Genomic DNA, 19,758 nt, shown 5'->3' on the forward strand with positions numbered 1-19,758 from the left:
ATAATCCAGTTGACTTCTCTTCTCTTTTTTTTTTTTTTTTTGAAGTATACTCAATCTAGTGTGACAATTTGAGGGACATGGGATTGCATTTCTTTTTCTATATGTGCAAAACACTACTTGATTCTGCTGTGATTACAGATTAATCATATTATAAATGCTATTTATTAACATTTAAGTTTAAGAATCAAGGTATAGGAAAAGCATGGATGACCTAATTAAAATAATGTAAAATTTACAAAACTTTGAGAGTATAAAACTATAGCTGAAGATTTTCAGAAGAGGAATAGGGGAGAAAAGAGGTCAGGGTAAGTTTGATTAAAACTAGAGCAGCTGTTCTCCAACAAATGTCATGCAAGCTTCATTTTAAAAAGTAAAAAATGTAAAATTATGATATATTTAACCTAGTGTACTTAAAATGTTATTTCAACATAAAATCAGTAGAAAAATTAGTAATAAAGAATTCTACTTTCTTTTTGTATTAAGTCTTCAAAATCTGGTGTGTATAGTACACTTCCAGCACATCTCAGTTTGGAATTACACCTCAATAGCCACCTGTAGCTAGTGGCTACCACATTGGACCTACCACAGTCCTTGGCATGTAGTAGATACTAATAGATGTTCAGAGACTGAAGGAATTATGCAATTGGCATATAAGATGAAGAGACCTAATCCAAGGTAGAGGGACCACAAGACCTACTCTGCGGAGGGTTGTAAGTGGTGGTTAGTAGAACTCTGCTTGTTTTGGTCTCTGGACCATTTGATACTCTCAATTTTTCCATCCTCTCCCCTGATGTGAATATTTAGTCTGGAGCCTGAAACCATCAGTTTGGTAGTTACAAAAGAAAGCTTAACTGCTTTCTGTTCAGTGACCCTTTTTATTGGTAAAATTTCACACCTGTTAACCTTTTCTTAACAGCTTACTCTTTGAAATTACTCATGTGTTTAGCAATTACCATTTTATTTCAACCTCCTTGTATATTTTTAAAACCAAGTTACTGCCAGGAATCATTTTAAATTTAAATCATTTTAAATTAAAATCAATTTAAATTGAGGATCATTTGGTTGCAAGGAACAAAAACGGATTCAATGTACTTAACAGAATATTGGAGTGACATAGCAGATAATGTCATGGATATCCACAGGCAGAGAATGCACCAGAGTTTCATGTGTTCCACGCAAACAACTAGGAAGTTGGGTATTGAACTTTCCTCACCTGGACTCTCCCCTTTGCTTATCTCTTTGCTTTTCTTCACTGTCTTCTTCATTTTCTTGCATGTCTAGAACCTGACAGCACTCACGACCTGAGCCTCATTGTCCACCACAGTCTAGCTGATTCACTCCCACATTACTAGATGAAAGAATTTGATGGGTTAGCCTTGCCTGTGAATCACATGCAATTTGGTTTTCTTGGACTATGTAACAAGGTACCACAAACTGGGTGGCTCAAAACAGGCATTTATTTTCTCACTTCTGAAAGTCCAAAGTCCAAAATCAAGTTATCCATGGGGTTGGTTCCTTCTGGAGGGTCTAGGGGAGAATCTGTACCACGCATCTCTCCTTGCTTCTGGTGACTGTAGCCGTTCTTGGCTTCCTTTACTTGCACACATGTTGCTCTGATCTCTGGTTTCCTAGTTGCATAGCTTTCCCTTGTGTCTCTGTGTTTTCTTTCTCTTACAAGGACACTAGTCGCTGGCTTTAGGACCTGCACTAATCTATGATGATCACATCTAGAGATCTGTACCTTAATTACATCTGCCAAGACCCTTACTCCAAATAAGATTATATTTTCAGGTTCTGGTTAGATCTGTCTTCTGGAGGTCCAGCATTCATCCTACTTCAGGAAGTATACTGAAGGGATACTAGTATGGCTTCTACGAATCCGTCCCAGGTGCCAGCAAATGTCTGGCTATTACACTTCTCTACACAGAACATAATTTCGTACATCTTAGTCTTCCACTAAAAAGTCCCTTTCTCTTATTTTGGGGGTGGAATTAATGACTCCCTTTTGTCATTTTTTTGTAGCACTTTGTACACGCCTCTTTGGCAGCCCTTGCCATATTAGTTTATAGCATTGTGTTTACATGTCTCTTTTCCCCGCTTAAATTGTGAACTTAAAAAAAATTGTTTTAAATGTTTATTTTTGAGAGAGAAAGCATGCACGTGCAAGCAGGGGGAGGGGCAAAGAGAGGGAGACATAATCTGAAGCAGGTTCCAGGCTCTGAGCTGTCAGCACAGAGCCCCATGCAGGACTCGAACTCACGAATCATGAGATCATGATTCAAGTTGCTCTCCTCCACCAGTTCACATTAACCTTCTCTGTTGCACAGATGTTATTTGTGGTAATTCTGTTCTCTCTCTCTCTTTTAATGTTTAATATTTGTTATTTTGAGAGAAAAAACTAATGGTGGAGGAGCAGAGAGAGAGAGAATCCCAAATAGGCTCCATGCTATCAGTGCAGAGCCCAATGTGGGGCTCGAACTCATGAACCGTGAGATCATGACCTTAGCCAAAATCAAGGAGTCAGATGCTTAACCAACTGAGCCACCCAGGCACCCCTGTGGTGTTTATGACCTATAAAGTTGCTGAGAACACTAAATTATTGAATAAGACACCATTCTCTCTAGGCAAATAACAAGATTGAGTTCCTGCAAGCCTCTGGTTACAATTATTTCATTAGTTGATCAATATATAACCTTGTTTTATGTGTGTTTTGGCTTAAAGACACCTTATTTAATATATATAGTTGTGTAATCCATGCCTAAATGAAACTTAGCTAATATACATATTTTCTCTGTAAGGCACATCACTTCTTCCACTTGGGAACACTAGCCAGCACCTTAGACCTGTTCTCGAGGGCCATTTTAAACAGCAAAACCACCAACAAAAATGCAGAAAACATGGCTCTAAATAGATGATGAAAAGGATATTTGTATATAGTATGAGATTAAAGTGTCATCTTGTTTCACCACAGCTGGGAACGTGAACATCAGGTGACTCTGTTTTTGCCAATACACATGTTTGCAAATGACTGTGAAAACATCTAGAGTATTGATTTCGGGGGTACAAATTAAATTTTAGAGGGTGGATTTGCAAACATGGAATCCATGAATAATGAAGATAGATTGTATCCAACTGGTGTCTCAAATTCCTGAGCCATTGTGTGATTCCACCACCCAATTCTTCGTCTTGGCACCTCTCTGAGGCATTTTTAGGTTCCAGCTTTTCTTATTTTTACCAATTCAGTTACCACTTGATTCACTTCTCATTTTCCCCAAACTTGCTGCCATCCTTTATTTCATGTGTTATTTTCTCTGCTCCCGTTTGTTTTGTGTTGTGTTTCTATACCTTTCCCATAATTTTTGTGGAGTTTGCTGAGAGAATACAGATGAATTAATCAACAAATTCTTACCCAGGATTTTATGTCATACCCAGCACCTTCAGTCAGGTGTTACACATATACTGGGTGTTTACTAAGTACTTGTTGAACAAATTAAAGAAGTGATATTTTTTTTTAATTTTTTTTTTCAACGTTTATTTATTTTTGGGACAGAGAGAGACAGAGCATGAACGGGGGAGGGGCAGAGAGAGAGGGAGACACAGAATCGGAAACAGGCTCCAGGCTCTGAGCCATCAGCCCAGAGCCCGACGCGGGGCTCGAACTCACGGACCGCGAGATCGTGACCTGGCTGAAGTCGGACGCCTAACCGACTGCGCCACCCAGGCGCCCCTAGAAGTGATATTTTTTTAATGTTTATTTTTTAGAGAGAACACAAGCAGGGGTGAGGGGCAGAGAGAGAGGAAGACATGGAATCTGAAGCAGGCTCCAGGCTCTGAGCTGTCAGTGCGAAGCCTGACATGGGGCTTGAACCCACAAGCTGTGAGATCATGACCTGAGCTGAAGTCAGACCCTCAACCAACAGAGCCCCCCAGGTGCCCCAAAGAAGTGCTATTTTTATGCATAAGTTTAGTGATGGTAAACAATAAATGGAGTTTTTAATATCTTATGTAGGTAAGGGACTACCTCTTTATCTCCTTATTTCTGATAAATTCTTTGACTTAGGGAAACATTGCCTGAAGATGATGGGGAATGGGTTTAAAATAAAACAGGCTGGAAGGCATACTTTGTTTTAAAAATAAGTTTTCTTTCCCTTTGCATCATAATCTCTTCCTTAATCTGTTTACTTCCTTTACAGTTTTGTCAGTTGCAAAATAAGGTAAAATTATAGTGCTCACATGAATCCCAGAAATAATCTAATTTAAACTTTTGATTTGTAGGAAACTGAGGGTCAGGCTACCTTAGCTCAATTCTTTGCCCCACCACTAAGTTTGGACAAGTTTCTCAATTGTTTTGGCCTCAGTTTCCTCACCTGTAAAATGGAAATAAACATACTATTGATAATTTTAAGATTGTTGTGAAGATCAAAGGAGATAAAGTTCTTAGTACTGTGCCTGACAAGTGGTAAGATCTCCACATATAACTATCATAATAACCTGCTAAATAAGCAGCTTAGGTAAATAAGTGGTTTAGTTTGGGCTCCTGACTCTCAGTTTAACATGTTTTCTTTTAGATATAAATTAAAATTATAAACCTCTTTTCTGAGTTAGCTACTATTTTCTTCCCTTCATCTCTTTCATTTAAAGATGATCACATGATGCATATTTCTATTTCTCTTTTCTAGCTAAAGATATTCTCAGCATTTCACCCATTACCACATTTTTAATCACTTCCTGAAGAGAAAATTTAAAATTTAGTCATTCCTTTTAATTGTTTATGACACTTTCAGATGGTATTTTTCCTGTAAAGTTGAGTACTCTCACAGAAGCACATTTTTTTCCAGTTACAATAATGTACTTCACTTCCCAGCATAAATGGGTTAAGTGCCACACTGGCTTGGGCTTTGCTTAAAAGCAAAGAGAAAGCTCCCAGACAACCAGAGAGGAAATAGTCAAACATCTCTATGTAGATAAATTCCAAATTCCACTCCCTGTCCTAACATGGTCTGTAGGGAACAGAGCACTTTTGATGGGGATCCTTTGAACCGGCAGGACATCTTCTGGATACCACAGAGAGGTGAGTGCCACATTCAGAGTCTAATAACTCCAATCCTTGCACATTGGGCCTCTTTTTCTATTATGTGAGGGTCTTTTTCTGCTTCAGTGAAATTATGGGTCAGAACCCAGCACATAAATTACTCCTTAGACTGCTCTTTGGTAATTACAGGGAATCTCATCTTTTGGCAGCTAATGTTTTAATGTTTGTTTATTTTTTGAGAGAGAGAAAGCAAGCTGGGGAAGGGCAGAGAGGGAGAGAGAGATCCCAAGCAGGCTCTATGCTTTCACTGCAGAGCCCTATGTGGGGCTCGAACTGACAAACTGTGAGATCATGACCTGAGCTGAAACCAAGAGTGGGACACTTAACTGACCGAGTCATCCAGGGGCCCCTTTTGGCAGTTAATGTTTTAAAATGCTGCAGCAGGGGTGGAAATCATGGGGGCCAGAGGTCAGGGGCTGGTGAAAGTATGTGAATATAATGGATTTATCTTTCTGAAACTCTAGAGAAAATTAAACCTAGGAAGAAAGGTTCAAAGGAAGATTCTTTTGTGTATTGGTGTTTTGTGGCAGCAGGGTTGAGGGACAGTAAATCACTAATAGCTACTGTTTTTGGTAGAAAGAGTCTAAGCTTTGGAATAAGACAGTCATGGGTTTGAATCTCAGCGATGCCACTTATAAACTAAATGATTTTTGGACTGGTTACATAATATCACTGAGCCACAACTTCCATATCTATAAAGCAGAGATAATAATATCTTCTCCATAGGGATTTTTAGTAGACCAAGATATAATTTGTGTAATATAATTAGCACATTGGGGACTCTCACTATCACATCACAATTATGTTTTTGCCAATCTTGCTGCTAGTATCTCAAAATGTTCTTTGTATGAAGGCACCTTGAGTGGATTTATAGATTTTGAAACTGAATGTGGTATTTTGACAGCTTTTTCTTTTTACATTTAGATACAATGGCACATAACATTAGTTTTAGGTGTACAAAATAATGATGTATATTTGTATATATTGTGAAATGATCACCACAATAAGTCTAGTTAACAACCATTATTATACATAGTTAAGGAATTTGGTGGAACTGAATGAGGCTGGGCAGCTTGCTGCTTGCTTCCTCTCTCCCATCAGTAGAGTTCACGGGTTCTTAATTAAACCTGCAGCCAGAGTGCTGTCCCTAGAATTTATTCCTTCTTTTCCCATCCTTTAAAAACCCAATTCCATGCTATGCATGGTTTCTGACACAGAATGGATATCAACATACATTAAGTGAATGTATGAATAAATGAATGAATGAAAGTAGGACCAGCGCTGGGAAAACACATACATTTTTGTACAAGTGTATTCAGATGAAAGTTTGCATCTAGGATGCACCCTTGAGTGGGAACTTTTGAGTTGCCAAAGGACACCTTTGTGTGTGTGTGTGTGTGTGTGTGTGTGTGTGTGTGTGTGTATGTGTGTATGTGTGTGTGTGTGTGTGTGTGTATAATGGAATGCTAGACAGTAAACCCCCCCACACACTATTTCTTTTGCTTTGGTCATATGAGATAAGATGCAGTAAGGCAGAGATAATTTAACATGTTAGCATTTTTAGCAGAAACTGGCAGAGGAAGTATCTCCTCCTTTGTTTCTTGCTTCTTGTCCCCAGTCAGTGTGCATAGCCAGTAATAATTCCTTGGATTTGTTTCCAGTCCTTCTAAAAGTAGCTATTACTGTGTTTATACCTTTAAGGATAAGACACCACAGGTTACTTAAGTGGCATCACTATATATTCTCAGAGTCCTTTAGTCCAACATGGAATTTGAGAATTCTGGGTCTCCATTAAATGCTGTATTCATCTGAGGTCCCATAATGAGATGTATATTTCTAGGAAGTGACCTTTTATTGAAGACAGTTGTTCAAAGCTGCTGCATTTTAGAAGTTAGGGCTGATGACCAGGGAGTACAGGAAATGATTTGCTTTCCTCCAGAGCAAGGCATAATCTTTCTGAATTTTCTGTGGCCCAGAGTGTTGGTACACCTGGAATTGCTTAGATTTAGGAAGGCTAATTTACCTCATTTAAGACTTCAAGAGACTGATGTGGGTTTTTTTTTAATACAGATTTTCATGAAATTATTCTTGTGCCTAAATTCAGACAATAGCTTAGAAAAGGTAGCCTAAAAAGAAATAATTTATGCATGTCTTCATGTAAGCACATGCTTTCAAGTAAGTTTTAAAAGAAAAGTTTCCAGAGCCTTAGGAATCTATCTTTACCGCCTACCAGTTCTGATGAAGGTGATATGTGATACCAATCACACCCTCCTCCTGAACTGTCAAAGTTCTCTCCAATTTGCCAGGGAATGTGCTAAAACAGCGGAGCACAAAGTCCTCCCCTACATAGTAGATCCATTCTACTCTACTCTACTCTACTCTCCATGGGGAGATAGCACAGCTAACAAAGTCACCACCTTCTCTGTTATTGGAACTAAAGCTTTTGTTACCTGCATGTTCATGAGGACCACTTTGTTTGATCTGTTGGACACCACAAAGTGCTCTGGGTTTTTAGGAAGCAGTATCACACTATTGACAGTGATATCTGTCGCTGTAGTACTGCCTAGAGATTTAAAGGTATTTGAACATTATGTGGTCTTCATATCTTTGCAGTGCCATCATTGGTGCAGGATGCACCAATAATGTCATCTTGTGTAAAAGTTGTTTCACTAACAAAGGAAGAATAGCCATGAAATTCCTTCAGGGTTTTCCCAGATTTTAACATTAAAAAAATTTTTTTTAAATGTTTAGTTTTGAGAGAGAGCACGAGTGGGGGAAGGGCAGAGAGAGAGGGAGACACAGAATCTGAAGCAGGCTCCAGGTTCTGAGCTGTCAGCACAGAGCCCAGTGCAGGGCTCGAACCCATGAACCATGAGATCATGCCCTGAGCCAAAGGTGGACGCTTAACTGAGCCACCTAGTGCTACATCCCAGATTTTAAACCAGGAATTCTAATTGGTCAAAAGAGGCACTAAGGATATGACTCCTATGATAAGAAGAGTTTAGACAGGTGACACCTGTACTGTGTGCCCAAAGAAGGAGAGGATAGTCTTTGTAATGACTCACATCCCTTGTTCAGGGTCTCCTCCTCTAAATCATTCATCAGAGAAGTATTCACAGAATCACAGCAATGGTGGAGATTTGTAGTTTTGAGTTTTCTTTCATCAAGATTGTGGTTACGTCTAGCAGTTGCCTTTTTTGGAGTATATCACTGCAGTACCAGGAAGTTTCATCATTTCCTCCAGGAGATAGTACTCTACCAACTTCTACCTTTTTTAACCATCAATGTTTTAAGGTCTGAGGTGAGCTCTCCTTTTTGTTCTCAAAGTCTCCTTCCATTTAAGATATAATTAGTCAAGTAGTTTCCTGCAACTAAATGACAATGATGGTTTTCCAGGTCCACCTGAGGTTACACCCAGATTTTTCTTGGCTGGAGTTTAGAGTGTACTCAAGCTCTTCAACTGCATATTTACCCACTGGTTTACTCTCACAGATAACTACGATGGCTTTGTACACAGATTTTGCTACTTGAACTCCCAATTGAACTTATTTCTAAGTCCCTGGGAGGCACCTCACATTTGTTCATATCTACTACCCACAAGTAATCTCTTTGTGGTGGTCCTCTGGTATTGGAGAGAATGTGGAAAAGGCACTGGAGGATAGGCAAATGGTAGAATGAGGGGCACTCACCATATTGCACCAATTGTTGGCTTTCTGCAGTCATTAGAGTCAAATGAGTCATTGGCTCATTTCTCTCTTTAGATGCTCTGCTCTCGTTGCACTATTAGAATTACAGCACTTACCATGTGGTATTTGCTATTACTATCCATGATTCTGTCTCTGCAAGTAGATCTATGGTTCTCAATTCTTTTTTTCTTCTCAGACCCATTTGGAGGGATATGATTTGGAGCCATCAGTAATAGTAGCTCACTCTGGACTGTGGCATCCTCTCCACCCTCTGACCCCCTTTCCTTGTTAAAAAAAAAAAAAAATCAGTGAACTAGGGACACCTGGGTGGCTCAGTCGGTTAAGCATCCAACTTTGGCTCAGATCTTGATTTTGCATTTCACAACTTCGAGCCCCACATCCGGCTCTGTGCTGACAGCTCAAATCCTGGAACCTGCTTCGGCTTCTGTGTCTTTGTCTCTCTCTCTGACCCTCCACTCATGTTCTTTGTCTTTGTCTCTCTCAGAAATAAATAAACATTAAAAAAAAGCCACTGAACTAGAGTGAAATTGGGGGCAGGATGATCTTTTATTCCAAGCATCTGATGTGTGTCTGGGACATTGCTGAATGAACAACACAATGCCAGAGGCCACCAGCTGATTCAAGGGAGAGTCAGAGCTAGAACGCAGGCAGTGTCAACTTCTAGAATGCTCCTCTCTTGAACTACTGCAGTTTTTCTATCTTTGTCTCTGAGCATGATTTAGTACTGTTGATTTTTTTCAGAAAGGGTCTTTTTAAATTCACAAATAATTAGATGGGTGTTCTCATTCCCATTAAAAACATTCCCATTGTTTTTAAAATATTCAACAGTTAACATTGATGAGATTGTAAAAACATAAAACCCCATGTTAGAATAACAATTTTAGCTTTAATATCTATAATTATTCATTTACTCAATTACTGAGAATTTGAGCTTTAATACAGTTTTCATGGTTGGGCCTCCCTCCATTTCCAGAATGCTTTTAGACCTAATATAAAGGTGTGACTTCTAGCTAAGAAATGGAGAAAATTAAGACAATGTTCTGAATAATTAGGCACTAAAAATGCCATTAGTATTACATTTAATTTTAAAGAACACATTTATTCTTTATTTAAAAATTGTAAAATTTCTCTTTGTTTTGTGCTCATTAAATCAAAACATTTATTTCCTGAGAGAATAGCTACTGCTGTTGAGTAACATGTGTTTACTATTTGCTATTGTGGAACCAGCAAACATTGTTTCCTGATGGTATTTTTATTATTATAGACCCAAATTCTTTCTGCTTTATTGCCATAGGCATTTTCAATTAGTAAGATATTTCAATTGATTCGCGTAAGAGAAAATCTTATTCCTTGTGGTTTTCTCCAGAAATGATGCTTGTGAACTTTTCTCAAATGATTTGTTGAGAACTCCTTTTTTTTCTTATAATCTGTCAAATGAAAATGTGGCATCCTTTATCTCTTCCTGAAATGAGTTCTTGCTTTTACTTTTGCTTGACCCTTAGATTATTCCACCATCTCACGTGGGATGAGATAAGAAGGAAGCAGCCTTTTTGTCCTAATCAATTCCATTACCAGTATTGTATGCCTACCATGCCTACCTTAAGTAGGTACTTAAGTAGTTAGACTTCAAAGAGAAATAAGAGAAGCTTCACTATTCAAAAGCACTATGTAGAGAAGCCAACAGGTAAACTGTTAAACACCAATCTGGGTGACACATGCTAAGGTATAAGTGGCATGGAGAAGAGTTGGTGTCCAGGGAGGAAATGGCTAGCCAACTCCATCTGAGGCTTCAGGGAGGTGTTCAGGGAAGGTTATCCTTGAGATGAGTCTGGAAGGTGGGATTAGTTTGCCAAAAATGAGGCTAAAAGGACATTGTAGGGAGAAGGAACCACATGAACAAAGCGTGGGGATGTAAAATACCATGACAATTTGGGGAAATTGTAAGTTGTTCTATTTGGCTGCTGTGTTTAGGGCCTGAGGCAGACACCAGATGATGGTCTCAGATCTATACAACCGAGAGTACTTACTTCTGGAGTATATTTTTCGTAGCTGGTGTACTTTTCACATTACATAGTAGAATGAATTATGGACAAATTAAATGTTGACTGGGGTTGATGCAGTAACTATGAAAGGATCTATATGATGATGGCCAAAAATATAGTAAGATGAAAAAAAGATTCTGCCTGAAACCCCCCAGAATCTGTCATTGGAAATGGAGTTGTTTAAGAGATAGGAAACTAACTTTTGACTGATGACGTTTTCAGTTCTCTCCTCAGCCTGCCTGCATTGACTTGGGGATGATGTGGGCCCACGCACTGTGGACACTCCTCCTACTCTGCAAATTCAGCCTGGCAGGTAGGTTGACCTGTGCCCTTTTATGGATTGTGTAGTTATTTTTAGCTTCTTTGGATAAGAACTGTTAATTTTAGTGCAAAGGGCCTCCTGGACCATGAGCGCATGTGGGTGAACAAGGGATTCGTGACCTCCCTGAATTTGTGTGGGTGGGTATGTAGATGTTGATGTACATATATGTGTATGCAAATTTGGCAAGATGGCCTATCACATTTTCAAAGGGAGATAAGACCTCCCAAAAGGCCAACATCCACTGTTTTAGAGTGGTAGTAAATTCTTGTATCAATAGTTTTTGTGTGAGGAGCAGTGGTTGCATATAAACACACACAAAAATAAAAAAATATATTTTCACAGTATTTTCAGTAATTTCCAAGGATATAAAGGGAAATGATGAAATACCGCATTTTTACAAGGGCCCATCTCAAGACTATGTGCCTGATATTCATAAACTACCTTGCAGATGTAATATCTGTTAGTTTCATTGCATCTTATGTTAAAAAAATTAAGAGAGGAAAAGTGGGGATTGGGTACTGGGAACATAGAGAAGGCATCATGTCATGTACCGCTCTGCTAGGGCTGTCATAGCTACAAACTGGGTGGCTTAAATGACAAAATTTTTTTTTTCTTATAGTTTTGTAGGCTAAAAGTCCAAGATCAAGGTGCCCGTAGGGTTGATGTCCTGACACCTCTCTCCTTGGGGCATAAATGGCATTCTTCTTGGTGCCTCTTCATATGGTCATCCCTCTTGTTTGTCCTAATTTCCTTTTCTTATAAGTACACCAGTTGGATTGGATTAAGGCCTACCCTAATGGCCTCCTGTTAACTAATAGCTCCTTAAGGCCCTGTCTACAAATACAGTCACTTTCTGAGGTACTGGGGGTTAGGCTTCAACATATGAATTTAGGCATATACAATAAATACTGTCACACGTAGTAATTGGAGGTGACCAAGAGGCAGATAATGTCTTCCAGGCCTCTCTTTTGCCATGGCCTGCCTTGTTGCCCCCTAGGGTATTCCCGTGGTACTTAGGAGTTTTATAGACAATATAGACATGTAGGCCTTTATCTCTCTGTGTCATCTAACCTCTTTTGGCCTTTTTCTGTCTCCTATCTGTGGCTTCTTCTCTTATTACCTTTTACTTGTACCATGTCTTATGTAACTGGCTCCAGTTTCCACCAGACTCCCATTCTAGACTATCCTTCCTTTGATCTCTGATCAGCCCTGCCTTTCTTCTATTACAAGACACTTTTCAAAACACTGACTTTGGGGGCACCTGGGTGGCTCAGTCAGTTAAGCGGCTGACTTTGGCTCAGGTCATGATCTCACGGTCCGTGAGTTCGAGCCCCGCGTCGGGCTCTGTGCTGACAGCTCAGAGCCTGGAGCCTGTTTCAGATTCTGTGTCTCCATCTCTCTGACCCTCCCCTGTTCATGCTCTGTCTCTCCCTGTCTCAAAAATAAATAAAACATTAAAAAAAAAAACCTAACTTTGCAACAGCACCTAAGTGATATAAGCATATAGGAAAGAAGGGAGATCGGGAACATTTTAATTTTGAAAAATGTTTTTTTTGCATGTGGACAGTTCTCTGATAAGCAAGAATATTCCCCTTAGAGGAAGTTAATGAATATTTCCCTTTTTATTTTTTTTTTTTAATTTTTTTTTTTTTCACCGTTTATTTATTTTTGGGACAGAGAGAGACAGAGCATGAACGGGGGAGGGGCAGAGAGAGAGGGAGACACAGAATCGGAAACAGGCTCCAGGCTCCGAGCCATCAGCCCAGAGCCTGACGCGGGGCTTGAACTCACGGACCGTGAGATCGTGACCTGGCTGAAGTCGGACGCTTAACCGACTGCGCCACCCAGGCGCCCCAATATTTCCCTTTTTATACACATAGGGAAAATAGTTATTTTGAGAAATAGGAATATAGTTGTGGATTGTTTTTGAAAGTGTGGGGCAAGGATAGATATGTACCAATGGTAAATCTAGCTTTCAGATGTCCATTTTTAAAAAATAAAAATTCTGTTTTTGAATAATTTAGATTTATAGGAAGCTTGTGAAGATAGTGCAGAGAGCTCTTACATAACCCTCATCCAGCTATCCCCATTATTAATATCTTATTATACCATAGTACATTTGCCAAAACTCAGAAACCGATACTGACACATTAGTACTGACTAAATTCCAGACTTTATTTAGATTTCACTAGTTTTTTTATTAATGTTTTCTCTCTGTTCCAGGATTGAATTTAGGGTACCATATTGCATTGCATTGTCACAACTCCCTAGTCTCTTCTGGTCTGTGACAGTTTGTTAGTCTTTCCTGGTTTCTCAAGGTCTTAACACTCTTGAGTACTTGCCAGTACTCCTGGGTTTTGTAATAAGTACAAGGGAGGTGAAGTGCCCTTGTTATTCTATCACAGGTTGTGGCAGCCTTCAGATGAAGAGTTGATATCCTAATTAGAGATCATGAATAAGACCTAAAATCAGCATCCTGTTTGCCAACATGTGGAAACGGGAGGATGATAGATGTATAGGCTCTGTGAATCATGGTGGTTCCATTACATAAAGTAAAAGCAGTTGACATGTGCAGGGTCACACCAGATAACTGAGGCTGGAAATGTAAGTAAAGCAAGCAAGTAAAAGTGAAGCCTAATATTGTTTGTTGATTTGGTTCCTTCTTCTTCCAGTTCTTTCCAGCCTCCTGTTTGTGATAAAACAAATCTCAAATGACCTAAAATACATAGATAGAATGTTATGAGGATATATGAAAAGAGAAGAGAAAACTGATAAAATGAATTCTACCCCCAAGTCTTAGAATCCTGGATTTTCACAGCAGACCATTTTTTTACATTAGTCAGGGAAACTTGTTTATGCTGCAAAAATAAACAAGCCTCAAATCTTAGTATTCAGAACAGCAAACTGTGTATGTCCATCAGAGGTAAGTAGGATCCCAGGGTGATGAAGGCTCTACCATCCTAAGACACTGTCATATCAATGTGGATTTTCAGTGTGTGCAGGAACAGAGGAAGGAGAGAAAGGACAATTGTACACCAAAACTTAAATGCTCCTCTCATGTCATTGGCCACAGCAAGTCATGTGGCCATGGCTAATTTCAAGGGAGCAAGAAAATAAAATCTTACCATAAGTCCAAGAAGGGGAGATATTGATGAACACTGAAGATACTACTGAACTTATATTTTATTCATCACAAATCTCTTCTCTAATACTAGAGTAGGGGATCAGAATACTCCATTCCAAAATATGCCATTGGGATTATTTTGATGTGGAGGTAGATGAGAATCAACAAATGCAGTAATGAAGCCTACTCCATTAGTTTCCCACATGTATTTACCTTCCTGCAGTTTGCTACCCTTGAAAACCTAAATTCCTTTTCCTTTGTCTGGTCTCTTCACAAATTTATTGTATTTTTAAGATACTATGTGAGCCCAAGATTTAACCACCTTTTTGAGTTATTCTTCACTGAGGTTTATCCTGCATCATGTGCACTGCATATGTTAATAAACTGTTTTCTTTTTTTTTATTTTTTTTAACGTTTATTTATTTTTGAGACAGAGAGAGACAGAGAATGAACAGGGGAGGGGCAGAGAGAGAGGGAGACACAGAATCTGAAACAGGCTCCAGGCTCTGAGCGGTCAGCACAGAGCCCGACGCGGGGCTCGAACTCACGGACTGTGAGATCATGCCCTGAGCTGAAGTCAGACGCTTAACCGACCAAGCCACCCAGGCGCCCCAACTGTTTTCTCTTTTAATCTGTCTTTTGTTAGTCTCATTTTATAAGAACCCAGCTGCAGAACGTAGGAGGGTAGGAGGAACAGGATTTTTTCTTCTCATATACCAATATTTATATAAGAATATTGCTTTCTTGCCATATTTCAAGCAGTAAGGACAAGACAAATGTAGCTCCTTTAAAAAGCTCACATGGAATGGAAAATCATTTTTAAAACCACTTTCTACTTTCCTGATACCTGGGGAACCAAATGGTTCTGGTTATGGGAACAAGCTGTTTGACTCCCGTTTTGACCCATGCCTTTTATATATATTAATTAAAGCTTCCGAAGGAATGAAGGAGAGGTATTCAAAGATGACCAGGAAAGTAAAGATATTGAGTTTTGACATGGTTGGTTTTGAATCATAAGGACTTCTTCCTACATGAGATTTTGTGGCTGGCTTTGGATTCAGCCAGTGCAAGGCAAAGTAAGAATGAGAAGGAAATAAAATAGGACTATAAGAAACCAAAATGAGACTAGCACAAGACCAAAGAATATCCTGGGGATACAGAGAAAAACTTCTTGTTTCCTTGTTCTCCAGCAAAGGCTCAACTTTGAAATGCTGCTAAAAGTGAGTGTAATGGGTGTAAGTGAAATGGAGGGTGAAGGGCAAGCTAATATTTAATGAATATTTCAAGCAAACTTGTCCAAAGAATTGAAGACCGACCCACATGTATACACAAATGCACACATGTGTATCCTGCCATCATCTCTGAGTCACGGAGGCAGAGCGAATTGGTCAGTGTGAAAGTTGTTCCTCTCGGGATATTATGGGATGACCTTTTGTTCACTGCCTCGTAGGCTTTTGCTTGTTTCCACTGACAGTTGTGAATCTGTTTGTATTCTGATTGCTCACCCAAGAAATTCTCCATGGAGGTTTTCAAGTTGCGTGGGCTCTTAGAAGAATGTGTTACTGGTCTATCTTCTAATTTCCATTTAGCATGAAGCAGTTGGTTCAGGTCTAGTTATGCTGGTCTTTTTAAGCACTTGGACTTGGAGATCACCATCTTTGTCATGGTTTTCAGCATGAAAATAGTAAAGATGGAAAATCTTTTCTAAATTAAGTTTTATGTTAATTCCAATGTAATTAGCATACAGTGTTAAATTAGTTTCAGGTGTACAATATAGTGATTCAACAATTCCATACATCACCTGGTATTCATCAAAACAAATGAACTCCTTAATCCTCTTCACCTATTTCACCCATCCCCCACCTCACCTCCCTTCTGGTAATCATCAGTTTGTTCTCTAAGGGTCTATTTCTTTGGGTCTCTCTCTCTCTCTCTTTTCCCTTTGCTTGTTTGTTTTGTTCTTCAAATTCCACATATGAGTGAGATCATATTGTATTTGTCTTTCTCTGATTGACTTATTTTGCTTAACATACTCTCTAGCTCCATCCATATTGTTGCAAATGGTAAGATTTCATTGTTTTTTATGGCTGAATATTATTCCATTATCTATCCCATTATATCTGTATCTGTATATATCTATATATACATATATATCTATATATATAGTGGAATATTTATATATATATATTTATATATATATAAAATTCATCTTCTTTATTCATTCATCTATCGATGGACATTTGGGCTGCTTTCACATCTTGGCTATTGTAAATAATGCTGCTATAAACATAGGGATGTATGTGTCCTTTTGAATTAGTGTTGTTATATTTTTTGGGTAAATACCAAGTAGTATGATTACTGGATTGTAGTATAGTTCGGTTTTTAACTTTTTGAAGAACCTCCATACTGTTTTCCACACTGGCTGCACCAGTTTGCATTCCCACCAATGGTGTAAGAAGGTTCCATTTTCTCTACATCCTCCCCAGCACCTGTTGTTTCTTGTGCTGTTGATTTTTAGCCATTCTGATGTGTGTGACGATGAGTGAAGTTGAGGAACATTTTGTGTGTTGGCTAGCCATTTAGATGTCTTCTTTGGAGAAATATCTGTTCATGTCTTCTGACCATTTTTTAGTTTAATTATTTGGGTTTTGGTTGTTGAGTTTTATAAGTTCTTTATATATTTTGGGTACTAACCCTTTATCAGAAATGTCATTTGCAAATATCTTCTCCCATTCAGTGGGTTGTCTTGAGTTTTGTTGATTGTTTTCTTCACTGGGAAGAAGCTTTTTATTTTGATGCAGTTCCCATAGTTATTTTTGCTTTTATTTCCCTTCAGGAGATATATCTAGAAAAATGTTGCTACAGCTGATGTCAAAGAAATTACTGCCTGTGCTCTCTTCCAGGATTTTTATGATTTCAAGTGTCACATTTAGGTCTTTAATCCATTTTTTAAAAGTTTATTTACTTGTTTTTAGAGAGAGAGAGCGCGTGAGTGAGCGAGCACAAGTTGGGGAGATGCAGATAGAAGGAGAGACAGAATTCCAAGCAGGCTCCACACCTTCAGTACAGAGCCTGATGTGGGGCTCAAATTCACAAACTGTGTGATCATGACCTGAGCTGAGATCAAGAGTCAGATGCTTAAATGATTGTGCCAGCCAGGCGCCCCGGTCTTTAATCCATTTTTTAAACTTTATTTATTTATTTTGAAAGAGGGAAAGCACAAGCAGGAGAGGACCAGAAAGAAAAGGAGAGAGAATCCCAAGCAGGCTCCACATTATCAGTGCAGAGCCTGACTCAGGGTTCGAACTTATGAATTGTGAGATGAACCTGAGCCAAAATCAAGTTTGGATGCTTAACTGACTGAGCCACCCAGGTGCCCCTAACCACTTTGAATTTTTTTGTGTGTGTATGGTGTAAGAAGGTGGTCCAGTTTCATTCTTTTGCATGTTGCTGTCCAGTGTTCCCAGCACCATTTATTGAAGAGGCTGTCTTTTTTCTACTGGATATTCATTTCTGCTTCATCAAGGAATAATTGACCATATAATTGTGGGTTTATTTCTGGGTTTTCTTTTCTGTTTTGTTAATCTATATGTCTTTTTTTGTGTCAGTACCATACTGTTTTGATTACTGCAACTTTGTAATGTAACTTGTAGTCTGATATTGTGACGCCTCCTGCTTTGCTTTTCTTTTTCAAGATTGCTTTGGCTGTTTGTTTGTTTGTTTTTGTGGTTCCATATAAATTCTAGGATTATTTGTTCTAGTTCTGTGAAAAAATTTGTTGGTATTTTGATAGGGATTGCATTAAATGTGTAGATTGCTTTGGGTGCTATAGACATTTTAACAATATTTGTTCTTTGATCCACAAGTATTGAATATCTTTCTGCTTCTTTGTGTCATCTTCAATTTCTTTCATCATTGTTTTATAGCTTTCAGAGTTCAGGTCTTTCACCCCTTTGGTTAAGTTTATTATTAGGTACTTTATTATTTTTTTGAGCACTGGTTAATAGGGTTGCTTTCTTACTCTGTTAATCTGTTGGTTCATTATTTAGTATATAGAAATGTAACAAATTTTATATGTTGATTTTGTATCCTAAGTGTTTACTATCAATTCTAGTAGTTTTTTGGTGGAGTCTTGAGGGTTTTCTGTGTGATGTCATCTGCAAATGAGAAAGTTTTACTTCTTCCTTACCAATATGGATGCCTTTTATTTCTTTTTGTTGTCTGATTGCTGTGGCTAGGACTTTCGGCACTGTGATGAATAGAAGTGGTTAGAGTGGACATTCTTATCTTGTTCCTGATGTTAGGGAAAAGCTCTCATTTCTTGCCCTTGAGTATGATGTTAGCTGTGGGTTTTTCATATATGGCTCTTATTAAGTTGAACTATGTTCCCTCTAGATCTACTCTGTTGAAGATTTCTATCATTAATGGGTGTTGTATTTTGTCAAATGCTTTTTTGCATCTATTGAAATAATCATATGGTTTTTATCCTTTCTCTTAATGATCTGATGTATCACACTGATTGATTTACAAATGTTGAACCACCTTTGCAATCCAGGAATCTCACTGTATCATGATGAATGACTTTTTAAAAATTTATCATTGGATTCAGTTTACTGGTACTTTGTTGAGGTTTTTTGCATCTATGTTCATCAGAGGTATTGGCCTATACTTCTCTTTTTTTTGGTGCAATCTTGAACTGGTTTTGGTATCTGGGTAATGCTGGCTTCATAGAATGAATTTGGAAGTTTCCTTCCTCTTCTGTTTTTTGTAATAGTTTGAGAAGAATGGGTGTTAACTATTTTATTTTACTTTATTTTATTTTATTTATTATTTTAGAGAAAGAGAGCATGAGTTGGGGGCAGGAAGGGGGAGGAAGAGAGAGAGAGAGAGAGAGAGAGAATGAATATGAATCTCAAGCAGGCTTCCTGACCTTGATGCAAGTCACCATTGTATGAACCATGAAATCATGACCTCATGACCTGAGCTGAAATCGAGTGGGATGCTTAACTCCACTGAGTCACCTCAGGCGCCTCTGTTGAGAGTGTTTTGATTACTGATTCAAGTTCCTTTCTAGTAATGGATCTGTTCAAAGTTTCTATTTCTCCCTGTTTCAGTTTTGGTAGGTTATATGTTTCTAGTAATTTATCCATTTCTTCTAGGTTGTCCAGTTTCTTGGCATATAATTTTTTGTAACATTCTCTTACAGTTGTTTGTATTTCTGTAGTGTTGGTTGTTATTTCTCCTCTTTCATTTTTGATTTTGTTTATTTGAGTTCTCTCTCTCATGAGTTTTTTTTTTTTGATGACCTAGACGCTTATCAATTTTATTGATTTTTTTCAAAGAACCAACTCCTGCTCATTGATCTGTTCTATTATTTTTTGTAGTTTCTGTAACATTTATTTCTGCTCTAATCTTTATTATTTCCTTCCTTCTGCTGGTTTTAAGTTTTGTTTGTTGTTTTTTTCTAACTC

General features: G+C 38.4%; 1 protein-coding gene across 1 annotated transcript in view; it reads left to right on the plus strand.

Moving 5' to 3' along the window:
• The first annotated feature begins 11,072 nt into the window (after positions 1-11,072).
• IL31RA (interleukin 31 receptor A) overlaps positions 11,073-19,758 on the plus strand; it is a 54,629-nt gene continuing 45,943 nt past the window's right edge. The window contains exon 1 of the mRNA XM_047065001.1: positions 11,073-11,154. Within this exon, the coding sequence (XP_046920957.1) occupies positions 11,097-11,154 (58 nt within the window). The 5' untranslated portion in view covers positions 11,073-11,096. The remainder of the gene's footprint in view (positions 11,155-19,758) is intronic.

Source organism: Lynx rufus, unplaced genomic scaffold (genome assembly GCF_022079265.1).
Source record: "Lynx rufus isolate CCGP_SWC_20201006 ecotype Redwood Valley unplaced genomic scaffold, mLynRuf1.p SCAF_1, whole genome shotgun sequence".
NCBI classification, from domain to species: domain Eukaryota; kingdom Metazoa; phylum Chordata; class Mammalia; order Carnivora; family Felidae; genus Lynx; species Lynx rufus.